Raw genomic sequence first — 15,709 nt, forward strand, 5'->3', positions numbered from 1 at the left:
TAGTGTAGTCAGTCCACGGCCCGCCCTGTTTTTTATGGCAGGTCTAAATTTTAAATTATACTCCAGTCACCACTGCACCCTATAGTTTCTCCTTTCTCGTTTGGTTTTCGGTCGAATGACTGGGTGTGACGTAGAGGGGAGGAGCTATATAGCAGCTCTGCTTGGGTGATCCTCTTGCACTTCCTGTTGGGGAGGAGTTAATATCCCATAAGTAATGGATGACCCGTGGACTGACTACACTACAGGAGAAAGGAATTTATCAGGTAAGCATAAATTATGTTTTTTTTAAATTTTTTTTATTTTTTTATTATTGTGGTTTACATCAAGGCATACAAACATTGAATGTCATTATGTTTCTATATACAGAGAAAATGTAAAAACAAAAGGGAGTTCAACGCTCACAGCTTATCTGAAGTAAAGCAATACATATTACAAGTTTACATGACATAAGATAAGAAAGATAAAAAAAAAATTACTTGCCAAACATTCTCATATACCCACAAAATAAGCTCATGAGGCCTCTCTTGGACCTCCCACCAAGGTATAAACGACAGTGCTATAGTAGGTATGTCTGGAATAAGGGAGACCACTCTTGGATCTCCGTGAAAAACCACATTTTTGTTTATTTTTTTTTTGATTTTCAAGTTGCTTAAGTTGTGTAAACAAGGTAACATAACACAGATATAATATTATTTATAAATATGGCTGATTATCCCTTATTAGGTTGTAGATAATAACAGTACTAAAGTAAAAGCCTTCCTTATAGGGCAATAGCCCAACCAAAAACATCTCATTAAAATTAATGCGGTAGTTAGGATAGCTTAGGGAGATCATATGGGGCCAGAGGTATGTAGGTACTAAGGAGGTCACAATGCATAAACTAAAAGAAAAGGTATTATCTCTTGGCATTCAGGCCCAAACAAAATATTACAACAATGGTTTGTGAGTCCGCTAGTTGTAAGACCATAGTATATTTAGAGATGTAAATTAGGGATAATGAGGTTAGGAGGGTGAGGTTGATGAGGTCACTCGGTTGTAATTAAAATACGGTATATGTCAAGTTCACTAAACCGGGGTGGTAACGTGAAAATTTTAATAGGTAATCCCCCTATGTAGAGTATATCTAGACAAAACTGTATTAATTCTCATCCTTAGCACATTCACCCTGTCTATTTGGCAGATTAGTTGCAGCAGGTAAATGCGAAACCTATAAACCATAAACCCCTGGTGTGCCAAATGTCCCAGAACTGTAGATTAGTGTGTACATAATCTTTGATTAGAAAACATTATGGATTAATACAAACGTAAGAAGTTACTTAGGTACAGTGTCATATCAGTTACTTATAGAAATGCCTCTTGGGTTGTGATTTGCATTAGGTCGCACCGCCCCGGCCGCAGGCGGTACCCCTTTAAAACTGAAAAAGAGGTCCAAGGATCATTGTCTGTGTCAATATCAATATTAAGACAAAATATATATGCTAGCATTGCTTTGTGCTGACACTGTGACCCTACAGATAATTATCTAGGTGATAAGATGTACTTCTAATATAGATTAGCCCGAAACTAGTGTGCTAGCAATATCAATATTACTTATTATATCATAATCAGCATACTAACTGGCATCTCGTGGTATAATGTACTATCAACAATATCCAAAACTATGAAAGATGTCTCTCAACATGAGTGCACCAGAGGGGAGGGAAGGCTAACAACCAGGCTAAAAAACGTGATTTCAGCATATAGCCTAAGATGTATAAAAGTTATTAACTGTGCATTCCTACATACATTTATAGGGTGGGTTATATATATATAAATCTGGGCTGCTTCTAGACAAAAGATATAAGTGTTCAGACACTTTAAATAAAAGGTACTCTCAAGTAGTAATATGACAATGATGAGAGGGCGAATATTTCTTGCCTTGATTAAGTCTGATAGACCTACAAGTATGATGCCTAGGTAAGGGGGTCATTTAGACATGCTAAATATATTCAATACACCCTTGGAAGCCCAGTGAGTTATAGGTAGAGAAATCCTCCAGACAATTAGCTATTACCAAGCACAATAACAGGGTAAAGGGAAGAATACAAACACTCTGAAATTAATACATAAACAACTACCAACATTCTAAGAGCAAGTTATCAAAAAATCCTGCCGATAACTAGGAACAACATAACATTTTGCAAACCAGCTTTTCCTCCGTTTATTAGGCTCAATAGCCGTTAGTAGTCTATATTTAGAATCTGTAGAGGACATTTACAGGATGGGTGAACTGTCTTTGATAAGTAATTCCACATGTGGGGCTACCAAAAGGAAAGTTAATAAGCAACGGATAGTTTTGAGAGTGAATGGCTTTGTACAGTTAGATTCTATACCATACTGACTGCGGATGTGCGGCAAACAGCGTATCAGCCCACACCTGTTCTCATGGTCCGGGTAAGGACCATGCTGAAAGTACAGACCGGTAGTAGTGATGTGCAGAGCACGGGCCCCTGCAATTGTAGCGTAGCCATCACTTGTGGTATACTGAGTAAGTACCTCATTTCCTTCCATCCTCGGCTCTCTGTACCATTTAAATTAGAAAAATGCGGCATTGGGGGAATCAACACTTGCAGATCCTTACCATAGAACGGCACTAAATCTAACCAGAGCAGTGTATGTATTGCGGTACCACTCCTCCTGTTCTGAGTGTCTAAGACCGGGCTGTGTGCTGGGGCGCCCATCTTCTCCAGGGTCGCCCTCTGGATCGCAACCCGACACAATTGAGGCTCTGTGTTAGCAGTCTGTGAGAGAGGGGCCACAGAGTTGTCATCCAAATGATCCCCAGCTTCAACATGGTGGTAAGTAAGTATCACGGGAGATCCCCCGAGCTCTATATGGCTCTCCACCTCTGGTTTATCCTCCGCAGTCGGCAGGAATGTGAGGTCTACTTGTGAGTCTGTCTGGAGATATGTCGGTCGCCTTTCAGGAGTGTTCACTACGGCGTCATCGTGCAATTTACTCTCCGAAATAGGCTGAGAGGCACTTAAAGTGAAATCCACTGAAGGAGTACAGGGTAGTTGGTAGAGCACTTCTGAGAAAACCTCTCGGTACTGAAAAAGCATCCGGCTTATTTCTTTTAATATGCAAATAGGCTCCATGGTAGCTAGCTCAGCTTCAGGGGATAATCAGCTTATAGTTCTGTAGAAAGGTTTCTTATATTCAGCACTGTGTGCCGCTTAATGACAAGGCCCGAATGTGCCTCGCCGGGGGGTGATGTAAAGGCCTCAACCTTAGGTTTCTGATTCCGGGTACTCAAAACTGCAGATACCTTAATAATTTTAGGCTCATCCAATGCAGACTCATCTGCGGGTCAGGATTCTGCATATGTAGCTAGTATTTGAGCCGTTTGGAGAGTCATTTCAGGCAAAAGTGGATAGGATGCAGGAGCAGGATGGAAATGTACAACCTGTCATGGCTGCCACCCGGAAGTTCCCCCATAAATTATGTTTTTACCAGCTGCAGAGTATAAATGTATAAGATTTGCCTTTTTTAAGGCTTATTTGTGTATATGATTTAGCTGATTTTGTGTTTTGAAGCCACAACCTAATAAAATGGGTTGAGCTTGTGGGTATAATCAGTTCTCATTTCTTTATCACATTGTATACATATACCTGCTTCTTTATCTTATATCTGTCCATAAGCCAATCACCAATACTTGGAGAGAACAATGGAAAATTAACATTGGATTACCTTATCTCTTCTATAACCCACTGGAAGTGTAATTTCTTCTACTGGCTGTGTTAACACAGCTTGGCCTTGAGGCCAAAAACTTTCAGGATGGGCGGGGATACCACAGGCTAAATAAACTATTTCATATGCCAATATAAGAGTAATGGAAATACTTGTAAACAATTTAATACACTCCAGCAGGTAAAGTGGATCATTGGGAACAAATTAAAGGGGAGAACATTTTTGAGTAAACTGTCCCTTTAAATATCCCTGAAGAGAAGGTAAAAACTGAAAAACAAAGAGAGAAGAGCGCAACCGGACTCAAGTGAAGTTTATTTTAACAATTCAAAGCTAAAACAATAAAATAGTAGGTATTCAGCGTACCAGATTCACAAAGTTAATAGGCATGTAAGACACAATTGTCTTTGAAAGTATGGGTAAGTTACCGCTCCCCAGGACGCCTTCCGATGCAGTTGGGTAATGTACTCAGTCCACAGCTGATCTCCCTGCAGAGCGCGTGTGCGGCTCGTCAGCTGTTAGTCTCTGGGATAAGCCGGTTCCGGTCTAAGCCGGAAGTCTGTGTCTTGATTGCTGATACAATGTATCACTAGTTGAAAAGTCCTCGACGGCCGTTTCGTTCCCTAACGTGGGAACTTTTTCAAAAGGTTGCTGAGCACTGAGGACTTTTTTATATAGTGTGTATGTATGTATGTATGTGTGTGTATGTGTGTGTGTATATATATATATATATATTATGTGTGTGTTTGTATGTATATATATATATATATATATATATATATATATATATATATATATATATATATATATATATATATATATATATATATATATATATATATATATATATATATATATATATATATATATACGTACGTTGATTGGAGTAGCCGTGTTAGTCCAGAGATTTAGATATCAAAATAACAACTTGCTTCAGACTTGATAAAGGAAGGAACTCTTCCGAAAGCTTGTCAACTTATAAATGTATTGTTAGTCCAATAAAAGAAGTATCATTGCTCAATGCAATACTCTTGTTATTTTGATATATATATATATATATATATATATATATATATATATATATATATATATATATATATATATATATATATATATATATATATATACATACATACATACATACATGTGCACACATAAATATATACACATACACGCAAGCATATATATATATATATATTTCTCCAACATTGGTGTGTCCGGTCCACGGCGTCATCCATAACTTGTGGGAATATTCTCTTCCCCAACAGGAAATGGCAAAGAGCACAGCAAAAGCTGTCCATATAGTCCCTCCCAGGCTCCACCTCCCCAGTCATTCTCTTTGCCACTCTGAACAAGTAGCATCTCCACGGAGATGGTGAAGAGTATGTGGTGTTTAGTTGTAGTTTTTTATTCTTCTATCAAGAGTTTGTTATTTTAAAATAGTGCTGGTATGTACTATTTACTCTGAAACAGAAAGAGATGAAGAGTTCTGTTTATAAGAGGAGTATGATTTTAGCAGCAGTAACTAAAATCGATTGCTGTTCCCACACAGGACTGTTGAGCTGAGAGAACTTCAGTTGGGGGGAACAGTTTGCAGACTTTTCTGCTCAAGGTATGACTAGCCATTTTTCTAAAAAGACTGTGTAATGCTGGAAGGCTGTCATTTTTCCCTCATGGGGATCGGTAAGCCATTTTCTTAGTCTCAAACAGAATAAAGGGCTTATTATGGGCTATAAACTGATAGACACTTTTATGGGCTAAATCGATTGCTTTATTTAGGTATTATATGCAGTTTGAAGTTGAATTTCACACTTTTATAACTTTGGGGTCCCAGGGAATGAGTTTCCGCAGACCAGAGTGGGTCATCGTCACGACCGACGCCAGTCTATTAGGCTGGGGCACGGTCTGGGATTCCCTGAAAGCTCAGGGTCTTTGGTCTCGGGAAGAGTCTCTTCTCCCGATAAACATTCTGGAACTGAGAGCGATATTCAATGCTCTCCGGGCTTGGCCTCAACTAGCGAAGGCCAGATTCATAAGATTCCAGTCAGACAACATGACGACTGTTGCTTACATCAACCATCAGGGGGGAACAAGGAGTTCCTTGGCGATGAGAGAGGTGTCCAAAATCATCAAATGGGCGGAGGATCATTCCTGCCACCTATCTGCAATACACATCCCAGGAGTAGACAACTGGGAGGCGGATTATCTGAGTCGTCAGACTTTCCATCCGGGGGAGTGGGAACTTCACCCGGAGGTGTTTGCCCAGTTGACTCAATTATGGGGCATTCCAGACATGAATCTGATGGCGTCTTGTCAGAACTTCAAGGTTCCTTGCTACGGGTCCAGATCCAGGGATCCCAAGGCGACTCTAGTGGATGCATTAGTGGCCCCTTGGTCCTTCAACCTAGCTTATGTGTTTCCACCTTTCCCTCTCCTTCCCAGGCTGGTAGCCAGGATCAAACAGGAGAAGGCCTCTGTGATTCTGATAGCTCCTGCATGGCCACAAAGGACTTGGTATGCAACCCTGGTGAATATGTCATCGGCTCCACCATGGAAGCTATCTTTGAGACAGAATCTTCTAGTACAAGGTCCATTCGAACATCCAAATCTAGTTTCTCTCCAGCTGACTGCTTGGAAATTGAACGCTTGATTTTATCCAAGCTCGGGTTTTCGGATTCAGTGATAGATACTCTGGTCCAAGCCAGAAAACCTGTGACTAGAAAGATTTACCATAAAATATGGAAAAGATATATCTGTTGGTGTGAATCCAAGGGATTCTCATGGAGTAGATTAAAATTCCCAGGATCCTCTCCTTTCTCCAAGAAGGTTTGGATAAGGGATTGTCAGCGAGTTCTCTAAAAGGACAGATTTCTGCTCTATCTGTCTTGTTACACAAACGACTGGCAGCTGTGCCAGATGTTCAAGCTTTTATACAGGCTTTGGTCAGGATCAATTCCGTTTGAACCCTTACATTCCATAGATATCAAGTTACTATCTTGGAAAGTTCTGTTTTTGGTTGCTATTTCTTCTGCTAGAAGAGTTTCTGAATTATCTGCTTTGCAGTGTGATCCACCCTATCTGGTGTTCCATTCAGATAAGGTTGTTTTGCGTACCAAGCCTGGTTTTCTTCCAAAAGTTGTTTCCAACAAGAATATTAACCAGGAAATAGTCGTTCCTTCTTTGTGTCCGAATCCAGTTTCAAAGAAGGAACGTTTGTTACACAATTTAGATGTAGTCTGTGCTTTAAAGTTCTATTTAGAAGCAAAAAAGGATTTCAGACAAACCTCTTCTTTGTTTGTCGTTTATACTGATAAGAGGAGAGGACAAAAAGCTACTGCTACCTCTCTTTCTTTCTGGCTGAAAAGCATCATCCAATTGGCTTATGAGACTGCCGGACGGCAGCCTCCTGAACGAATCACAGCTCACTCTACTAGGGCTGTGGCTTCCACATGGGCCTTTAAGAACGAGGCTTCTGTTGATCAGATATGTAAGGCAGCGACTTGGTCTTCTCTGCACAATTTTGCCAAATTCTACAAATTTGATACTTTTGCTTCTTCGGAGGCTATTTTTGGGAGAAAGGTTTTGCAAGCCGTGGTGCCTTCTGTTTAGGTAACCTGATTTGCTCCCTCCCTTCATCCGTGTCCTAAAGCTTTGGTATTGGTTCCCACAAGTTATGGATGACGCTGTGGACCGGACACACCAATGTTGGAGAAAACAGAATTTATGCTTACCTGATAAATTACTTTCTCCAACGGTGTGTCCGGTCCACGGCCCGCCCTGGTTTTTTAATCGGGTTTGAAAAATTTCTTTCTCTATACACTACAGTCACCACGGCACCCTATAGTTTCTCCTTTTTTTCTCCTAACCGTCGGTCGAATGACTGGGGGGGCGGAACCTAGGAGGGACTATATGGACAGCTTTTGCTGTGCTCTTTGCCATTTCCTGTTGGGGAAGAGAATATTCCCACAAGTTATGGATGACGCCGTGGACCGGACACACCGTTGGAGAAAGTAATTTATCAGGTAAGCATAAATTCTGTTTTCTCCAACATTGGTGTGTCCGGTCCACGGCGTCATCCATAACTTGTGGGAACCAATACCAAAGCTTTAGGACACGGATGAAGGGAGGGAGCAAATCAGGTTATATATATACACACATGCACATACAAGCATACAAATACACACATATGCATACCTATATGCACTTGCATGTATGCATACAAGCATACATATATACACATACACAAACGCATACATATACACACATATACAAGCATACAAATACACACATACTTTTTTTATATATATATATATATATATATATATATATATACATACATGCACATATATACACAAGTATGTGTGTGTATATGTATATGTATGTATATATATATATATATATATATATATATATATATATATATATATATATATATATATATATATATATATATATATATATATATACGCACACACACACACAAGCATCCCTCCTGACCTGCGCGCTGCCTGCCATACGCTGGGACTAAGTGACGTTATCAGGACGATCACTTCCTCCCAGCGCTTGGCTGCAGTATAACAGGAGCCGGCGACAGTTCAACAGGAGCCGAGGACATTTCCGGGGACTGTCCCCTAAAATCGGGGTCGTCTGGTCACCCTAGTCTGGGGCCTGTTTTAGTTGCAATGTTGTATCCTAGGTTTCCCTAGGTTTAAAAGTCTGTTCTCCTTACCTCATCTGCTGAGTCTGGTTAGAGACAGTTATATGATAACTTCACAGGGTTTAATGTCCATTTAAGGACATTTTTATTTCTTTCCTTGTATAATGCATTTTTTCTTTTATTCCCAGGCAGAAAACATCACTGTACACTTGTCCTTCAAATCTTTAAATGCAGTGTAGCTGTGTCGTCTGGCACCTGTTTGAACCAGTTGTCTACAAGCTATGGATTTAAAATTTGAATCTCATTATGGCCTTGTGAACACAGCTAGCAAAGTTAGCTATATCTCATTTTGATGTAAAAGCACATTTTTATCATTAGCACTTGCTTCTTGTATTCTGGGTTTTGAAGAGAAACAAGTTGAAAAGCAGTCTTTATACATCAGCTGTATTCTGTGATCTTTAGTACTGTACTATAAATATCTTTCAAATATAAAAAGCAAGATTTTATTATAGACAGAAAACATGTTATCAGAAATGAATTTCAAATAGCATAAGAATTTTGTCTCTAATTGTAAAAATGCATCTGTTAAAGTTTACCACTGCTATAGTGTTTCAGATTAAGGGGACCTGCTACCATTATGACTGGAGGTCCTGTGCTTTTGCAGGGACTTTTTATGAATGCTCAGAGTGTATATTTTACAAAAAATGATTATAATGGTAGGATGAATCACATGCTGTGCCTTCCCTATATGTGCGCCTTTTTTAAAATTGCACAACATTTTTCCTAGATACTTGCATGAAGCATACTGCGCTGTTACATCTTACATGTTGGATGAAGCTTCTTTCTGTCAATAATTGGAGATAATTAGCTGATGGCCAAGATAACACTTTTGGCATTGCTTTATCAATCTTATTGGAGCTATATATACAGGTGATAGCAAGTAGCAGAAGGAACAAACAAGGAGACATAGAAAAAAACGGTGCATGGGCAGAAATTAATGGGGACAGTGCAAAGGTGGTATTACTGCAAAATGAGAAGAGGACAAATTATTTGTTTGATGGGTAATTTATGTAAAGTCTTCTTATTCAATATGCAGATCTACTTAGAATAAATAGATATCAACCAAAAAATATTAAATGGATGTTCTGTTCATTTTTTTATTTTATTATTTTTTATTATTGTATTTTTTGGTCTATAACAGGTCATACTTAGAGAAAATAGCTATTGCCACCACAATGTGAGCACCGCTTATGAATGGGCCTTCAGGAGCTAGAGTTCTATGGCTCACCCCAAGCTGAATAAGTTCAGGATGCACTGATTCGACAAACTCACATGCAGGTGTAGAGGGTCAATTTGTATCACTGACTGGAATAAGTCATAACAGGGCTTTAAAACACTGTTATTTGAGGGTACTGTATTCTTTAAGAGGACCATCAAATTGCATTTTCATAATGTCATAGAAAGTTACCAAGGGTTTGAGAAGCTCATTATCATAATCTGGCTGCAAGAACAGATGGTTGCAAGCCAAGATAAAATATTAATTCTGTGTATAATTGCTTAAAAACGTCTCTGGTACCCGAACCTCGGGTTCAGGGACAGAGAGAAGAGCTGCAACAGCTTAAATTACACTAGTGAATACACCAAAGACTTAACAATGCTGAACAATCTGAACTTAAAGGGACACTAAACCCCCCAAAAATATCTTCATCATTCAGATAGAGAATACAATTTTAAACAACATTCCAATTTACTTCTATTATCTAATTTGCTTCATTCTTTAGATATCCTTTGTTGAAGAAATAGCAATGCACATGGGTGAGCCAATCACATGTGGAATCTATGTGCAGCAGCCAATCAGCAGCTACTGAGCCTATCTAGATATGCTTTTCAACAAAGTATATCAAGAGCATGAAGAAAATTATATAATAGAAGTAAATTAAAAAGTTGTTTAAAATTGCATGCTCTTTCTAAATCGTGAAAGAAAAAAATTGTTTTTCATGTCAGCCCACTCTTGCCAATTTATACCTGCTGAAAGATGCCATATATACAGGTAATAAGTCATCGGGTATTGTAACCATATCAACACCTACTTTAGCCAGATAACAGGTCAGATTGTTATGAGGTCAGTAATGCTGACTGGTACTATGAACAGGTGTCGCCAGAGCCAGCAGGGAATATAAACAGGTGATGGCATGTAATAAGTCATCAGGTATTGTAGGCAGTAACAAGATCAACACCTACTTTAGGCAGATAGCAATACTGACCTCATAACCATCTGACCTGTTATCTGCCTAAAGTAGGTGTTGATATGGTTACTGCTTACAATACCCGATGACTTATTACATGCCATCACCTGTTTATATTCCCTGCTGGCGACACCTGTTCATAGTACCTGTCAGCAATACTGACCTCATAACCATCTGAACTGTTGACTGGTACTATGAACAGGTGTCGCCAGAGCCAGCAGGGAATATAAACAGGTGATGGCATGTAATAAGTCATCGGGTATTGTAGGCAGTAACCATATCGACACCTACTTTTGGCAGATAGCAGGTCAGATGGTTATGAGGTCAGTATTGCTGACTGCTATGAACAGGAGTCGCCAGAGCCAGCAGGGAAACATAATATAGCAACAAGAGGAAGCGCATGCACAGGAATTTACGCAGCCTTCCTGGAATGTGAGTATGTGTGGGGAGAGGGCAAACACTACGACATAAACATCTTGTATCATGACATATTTATCATATCTTTTATAAACCTTTACACAGATATGTCTATCCCGGTGACCTAAGGGACAATATTGGATGCTTTTTTTCACTTGCAAGATTTTTAGGAATTGGTAAAAATTGTCACAAAGAAGTAATGTACTTTATAAAAACAACTGAGCAATTCTTTAATGATGTACGTCAATGGATTGGTTTACATAAGTTCCAATATTATTGACCTAACTGGATAATTGTACAGAGCCATTGAGACACACAAATGTTCTATATCTTCAGTTATGTATTTTTAGTGGGACATTGCATAGCCTGTACAGGAATGTGGTTTGAAGAGAGAGATTGTGTTTTAAAATCGCAGTGTTGAAAGATACCTCCCTAGATAAAGTGCAAATATTAATATATTAGATGATATTATAGTGCTGTTTATTAGTGGACAAGCTTGCTTCATGCATTTGTAATGTAAAAGGAGTTAAAATTTAGTTTCTGTTGTACTGCAGTAAATTAACATGCAGAACAAGTATGACAACTCTCTGAATACATGAACAAATATGTTTGCTGCAATTGTTTTTCAGTGGCCAAATTTCCCCCTTCCAATTGCCTTTTTTGTCCCTGGATTAGACTATGCTTGCCACTGTCATCTTGTTAGTAAAACTTTCATTATCTCATCATCTTTGCTAAGGCCAGTTAGGGAAGTCTGGAGTATGCACTGCTGCTTCTCAAAACTGGAAAACCTACCATTTTCAAAAGGAATCAAACTAAATAATGGAACTATATTACAAAGTTGTGTTACAACCCAGAGTAAAACATTCTGTATAATGAGTGTTTCATGTTCCTTAAAGGTATATTACATCATAAACTACCCTTAGCTACATAGTTTGTCTTATAGCTAAAATAGTGTTATGAAGTCATTTGGAGCTTAAACTTTTTTTGCAGCATGCTTCCACTACACAATGTTTCACTGATGCTGACCAGCCTATTGGTCAGCCAGGGATCTGAACTAAGGCTTTGGTCATTTATGTGCTGTGTGTAATAGTGGCATCACGTGTTACATTACTACTAGCAGTTACATGTCCTACTAAAGTATGTGCACAGTGCCCACCCCATGTCCCTGTAAGTTTGATATGATTGGCAGATGCTGGAAATATGTTGAAACAGGAGGCTGTTTAAAGCAGGGGAACGTCTTAAGGACATTATAATGTACATTTTTTCTGCAGAAAAAGAGTTGTTCAGCTGAAATCAATGTATTTTGTCCTTCACATAGCATTGGTTTTCCCCCCAAGTTTATAAGTGTGCCGTGTTGTGCATTTTAGGAGCAGTAAGAGAATAAAGAATATACACTGAATAGTGGATTCTTTAGATACATACATTATTATCACTGTTTAAAAGATTTTACCAGTGCATTTATAAACATTAATCACTACAGCAGTATTAATAGTTAGATCTTGTTATATTTTTAGCATTTTTTTCAGCATCCTCAATCTGTGATATTCTCACTTCTGTTTTTAGTGTCTCGAATAGTGTTAATTAGCCAACATTATTTCTCAGCTAAATAATGAGTATGACTAAAGTAGTATGTTTTCTGTATCCTGTTGGGAGATGATTTACATAAAGTTCGGTGAAATCACTCATAGTTATGAATAGTTTTCATATGCAAAATGTAGAAGCTTTGGTAATTTAGTAAACTGACCTAATGTTGTTTTCTTTATAGATGCACAAAGCTTTGTCAAGAGAAACCTCTGGATCTAAAAGATAATACCGAAAAGTTCTGCCCTATTACAGTGAATCCAAGGCACACAAAAAAGGCTTTCAAAGTTATGAATGATTTGCGAAGGTATATTTTTGTTTTGTTTTTTTCTTTTATCTCTGGTAACTTGTTTTGAACTTGCACATAAGAAAAAATATATGTTTTTCTCTATACAATAGAACTATCGCGTGCCACACAATGAATTAGTTGAAGATTAAATGGATTAATGTTTCTGTTTTTAACCATAACTAGTGTGCGTGTATATATCTGTATGTAATATGTGTGAATGTATGTATATGTGTGTATACAGTTGCAAGAAAAAGTATGTGAACCCTTTGGAATGATATGGATTTCTGCACATATTGTTCATAAAATGTGATCTGATCATCATCTAAGTCACAACAATAGACAATCACAGTCTGCTTAAACTAATAACACACAAAGAATGAAATGTTGCCATGTTTTTATTGAACACACCATGTAAACATTCACAGTGCAGGTGGAAAAAGTATGTGAACCCCTAGACTAATGACATCTCCAAGAGTTAATTGGAGGGAGATGTCAGCCAACTGAAGTCCAATCAATGAGATGAGATTGGAGGTGTTGGTTACAGCTGCCCTGCCCTATAAAAAAACACACACCAGTTCTGGGTTTGCTTTTCACAAGAAGCATTGCCTGATGTGAATGATGCCTCGCACAAAAGAGCTCTCAGAAGACCTACGATTAAGAATTGTTGACTTGCATAAAGCTGGAAAGGGTTATAGCCTTGCTGTTCATCAGTCCACGGTAAGACAAATTGTCTATAAATGGAGAAAGTTCAGCACTGCTGCTACTCTCCCTAGAAGTGGCCATCCTGTAAAGATGACTTTAAGAGCACAGCGCAGACTGCTCAATGAGGTGAAGAAGAATCCTAGAGTGTCAGTTAAAGACTTACAAAAGTCACTGGCAAATGCTAACATCCCTGTTAGCGAATCTACAATACGTAAAACACTAAACAAGAATGGATTTCATGGGAGGATACCACAGAGGAAGCCATTGCTGCACGTTTACAGTTTGCACAAGAGCACCTGGATGTTCCACAGCAGTACTGGCAAAGTATTCTGTGGACAGATGAAACCAAAGTTGAGTTGTTTGGAAGAAACACACAACACTATGTGTAGCGAAAAAGAGGCACAGCACACCAACATCAAAACCTCATCCCAATTGTGAAGTATGGTGGTGGGGGCATCATGGTTTGGGGCTGCTTTGCTGCGTCAGGGCCTGGAAGTATTGCTATCATCGAAGGAAAAATGAATTCCCAAGTTTATCAAGACATTTTTCAGGAGAACTTAAGGCCATCTGTCTACCAGCTAAAGCTCAACAGAAGATGGGTGTTGCAACAGGACAATGACCCAAAGCATAGAAGTAAATCAACAACAGAATGGCTTAAACAGAAGAAAATACGCCTTCTGAAGTTGCCCAGTCAGAGTCCTGACCTCAACCCGATTGAGATGCTGTGGCATGACTTCAAGAAAGCGATTCACACCAGACATCACAAGAATATTGCTGAACTGAAACAGTTCTGTAAAGAGGAATGGTCAAGAATTACTCCTGACCGTTGTGCACGTCTGATCTGCAACTACAGGAAACGTTTGGTTGAAGTTATTGCTGCCAAAGGAGGTTAAACCAGTTATTAAATCCAAGGGTTCACATACTTTTTCCACCTGCACTGTGAATGTTTACATGGTGTGTTCAATAAAAACATGGCAACATTTCATTCTTTGTATGTTATTAGTTTAAGCAGACTGTGATTGTCTATTGTTGTGACTTAGATGATGATCAGATCACATTTTATGACCAATTTGTGCAGATATCCATATCATTCCAAAGGGTTCACATACTTTTTCTTGCAACTGTATGTATGTATGTATATGTGTATATGTGTGTATGTATGTATATGTATGTATGTGTATATATGTGTGTATATATGTATGTATATGTGTGTATGTGTGTATGTATGTATATGTGTATATGTATATATGTATGTATATATGTGTGTATGTATGTATATGTGTATATATGTATGTGTATGTATGTGTATATATGTGTGTATATATGTGTGTATATGTATGTATGTATATGTGTGTATAATATATATATATATATATATATATATATATATATATATATATATATATATATATATATATATATATATATATATATACACATCTCACAATTTCTCTCTCTGCTATTTTAAAGGGACATAAAAAAAAGTCAGTGAACATTTCATGAATCATGGCCCGATGATCTAAAGCTCTCTGGGCTGGCAAGATTATTAAGGAGTGCTCACCAGTACTTCTATGTCCCTGGTGAAATGATCTAAAGCCACTTTGTACCCTGAAAACTGTGTGTCTCGCTAAGGGGCGTATATTGCATTTGTGTATGGGAAGTAGATTTATACAATACAAACGTATAAGTACAAAGTATAATTGTTGTTTTTTTGTAAAATAGGCTGAACGTGGGCGTTCCTTGGTCTTATATGAAATTTGTCTCTCTAATCCCAGCGTAATTCTGTAAAGATTTTTGCACTACAGATCTCACAAGTTTTTTTCTTGCTAAGTAAAAGGTGGCAAGCTTTTCTCAAAACGCTCAAAATACTTCTAACCCTGATAAAAAAAACGCATGCATACGAAAATTATAGTGATTGTAAGATGCTATACATAGAAAGCAGTGTAATGTGATTTATATTGGCTGCAGGATTTCATTTTTAAAGTGCTCCTCCTGCTAACTTCACTCCACAGAGCAAAGTGTCCCTTTCCAGCAAGCTCCATTGCCTTCAATAGGAGACATCTCACCACTTGCAGGGACTGCCCCTTTTTT

General features: G+C 38.3%; 1 protein-coding gene across 1 annotated transcript in view; it reads left to right on the forward strand.

Moving 5' to 3' along the window:
• KLHL2 (kelch like family member 2) overlaps positions 1-15,709 on the forward strand; it is a 445,714-nt gene that overhangs the window by 50,088 nt on the left and 379,917 nt on the right. The window contains 1 exon segment of the mRNA XM_053703800.1: positions 12,812-12,934. Coding sequence (XP_053559775.1) covers positions 12,812-12,934 — 123 coding nt within the window.

This window comes from Bombina bombina, chromosome 2 (assembly GCF_027579735.1).
Source record: "Bombina bombina isolate aBomBom1 chromosome 2, aBomBom1.pri, whole genome shotgun sequence".
In the NCBI taxonomy this organism is placed as follows: Eukaryota; Metazoa; Chordata; class Amphibia; order Anura; family Bombinatoridae; genus Bombina; species Bombina bombina.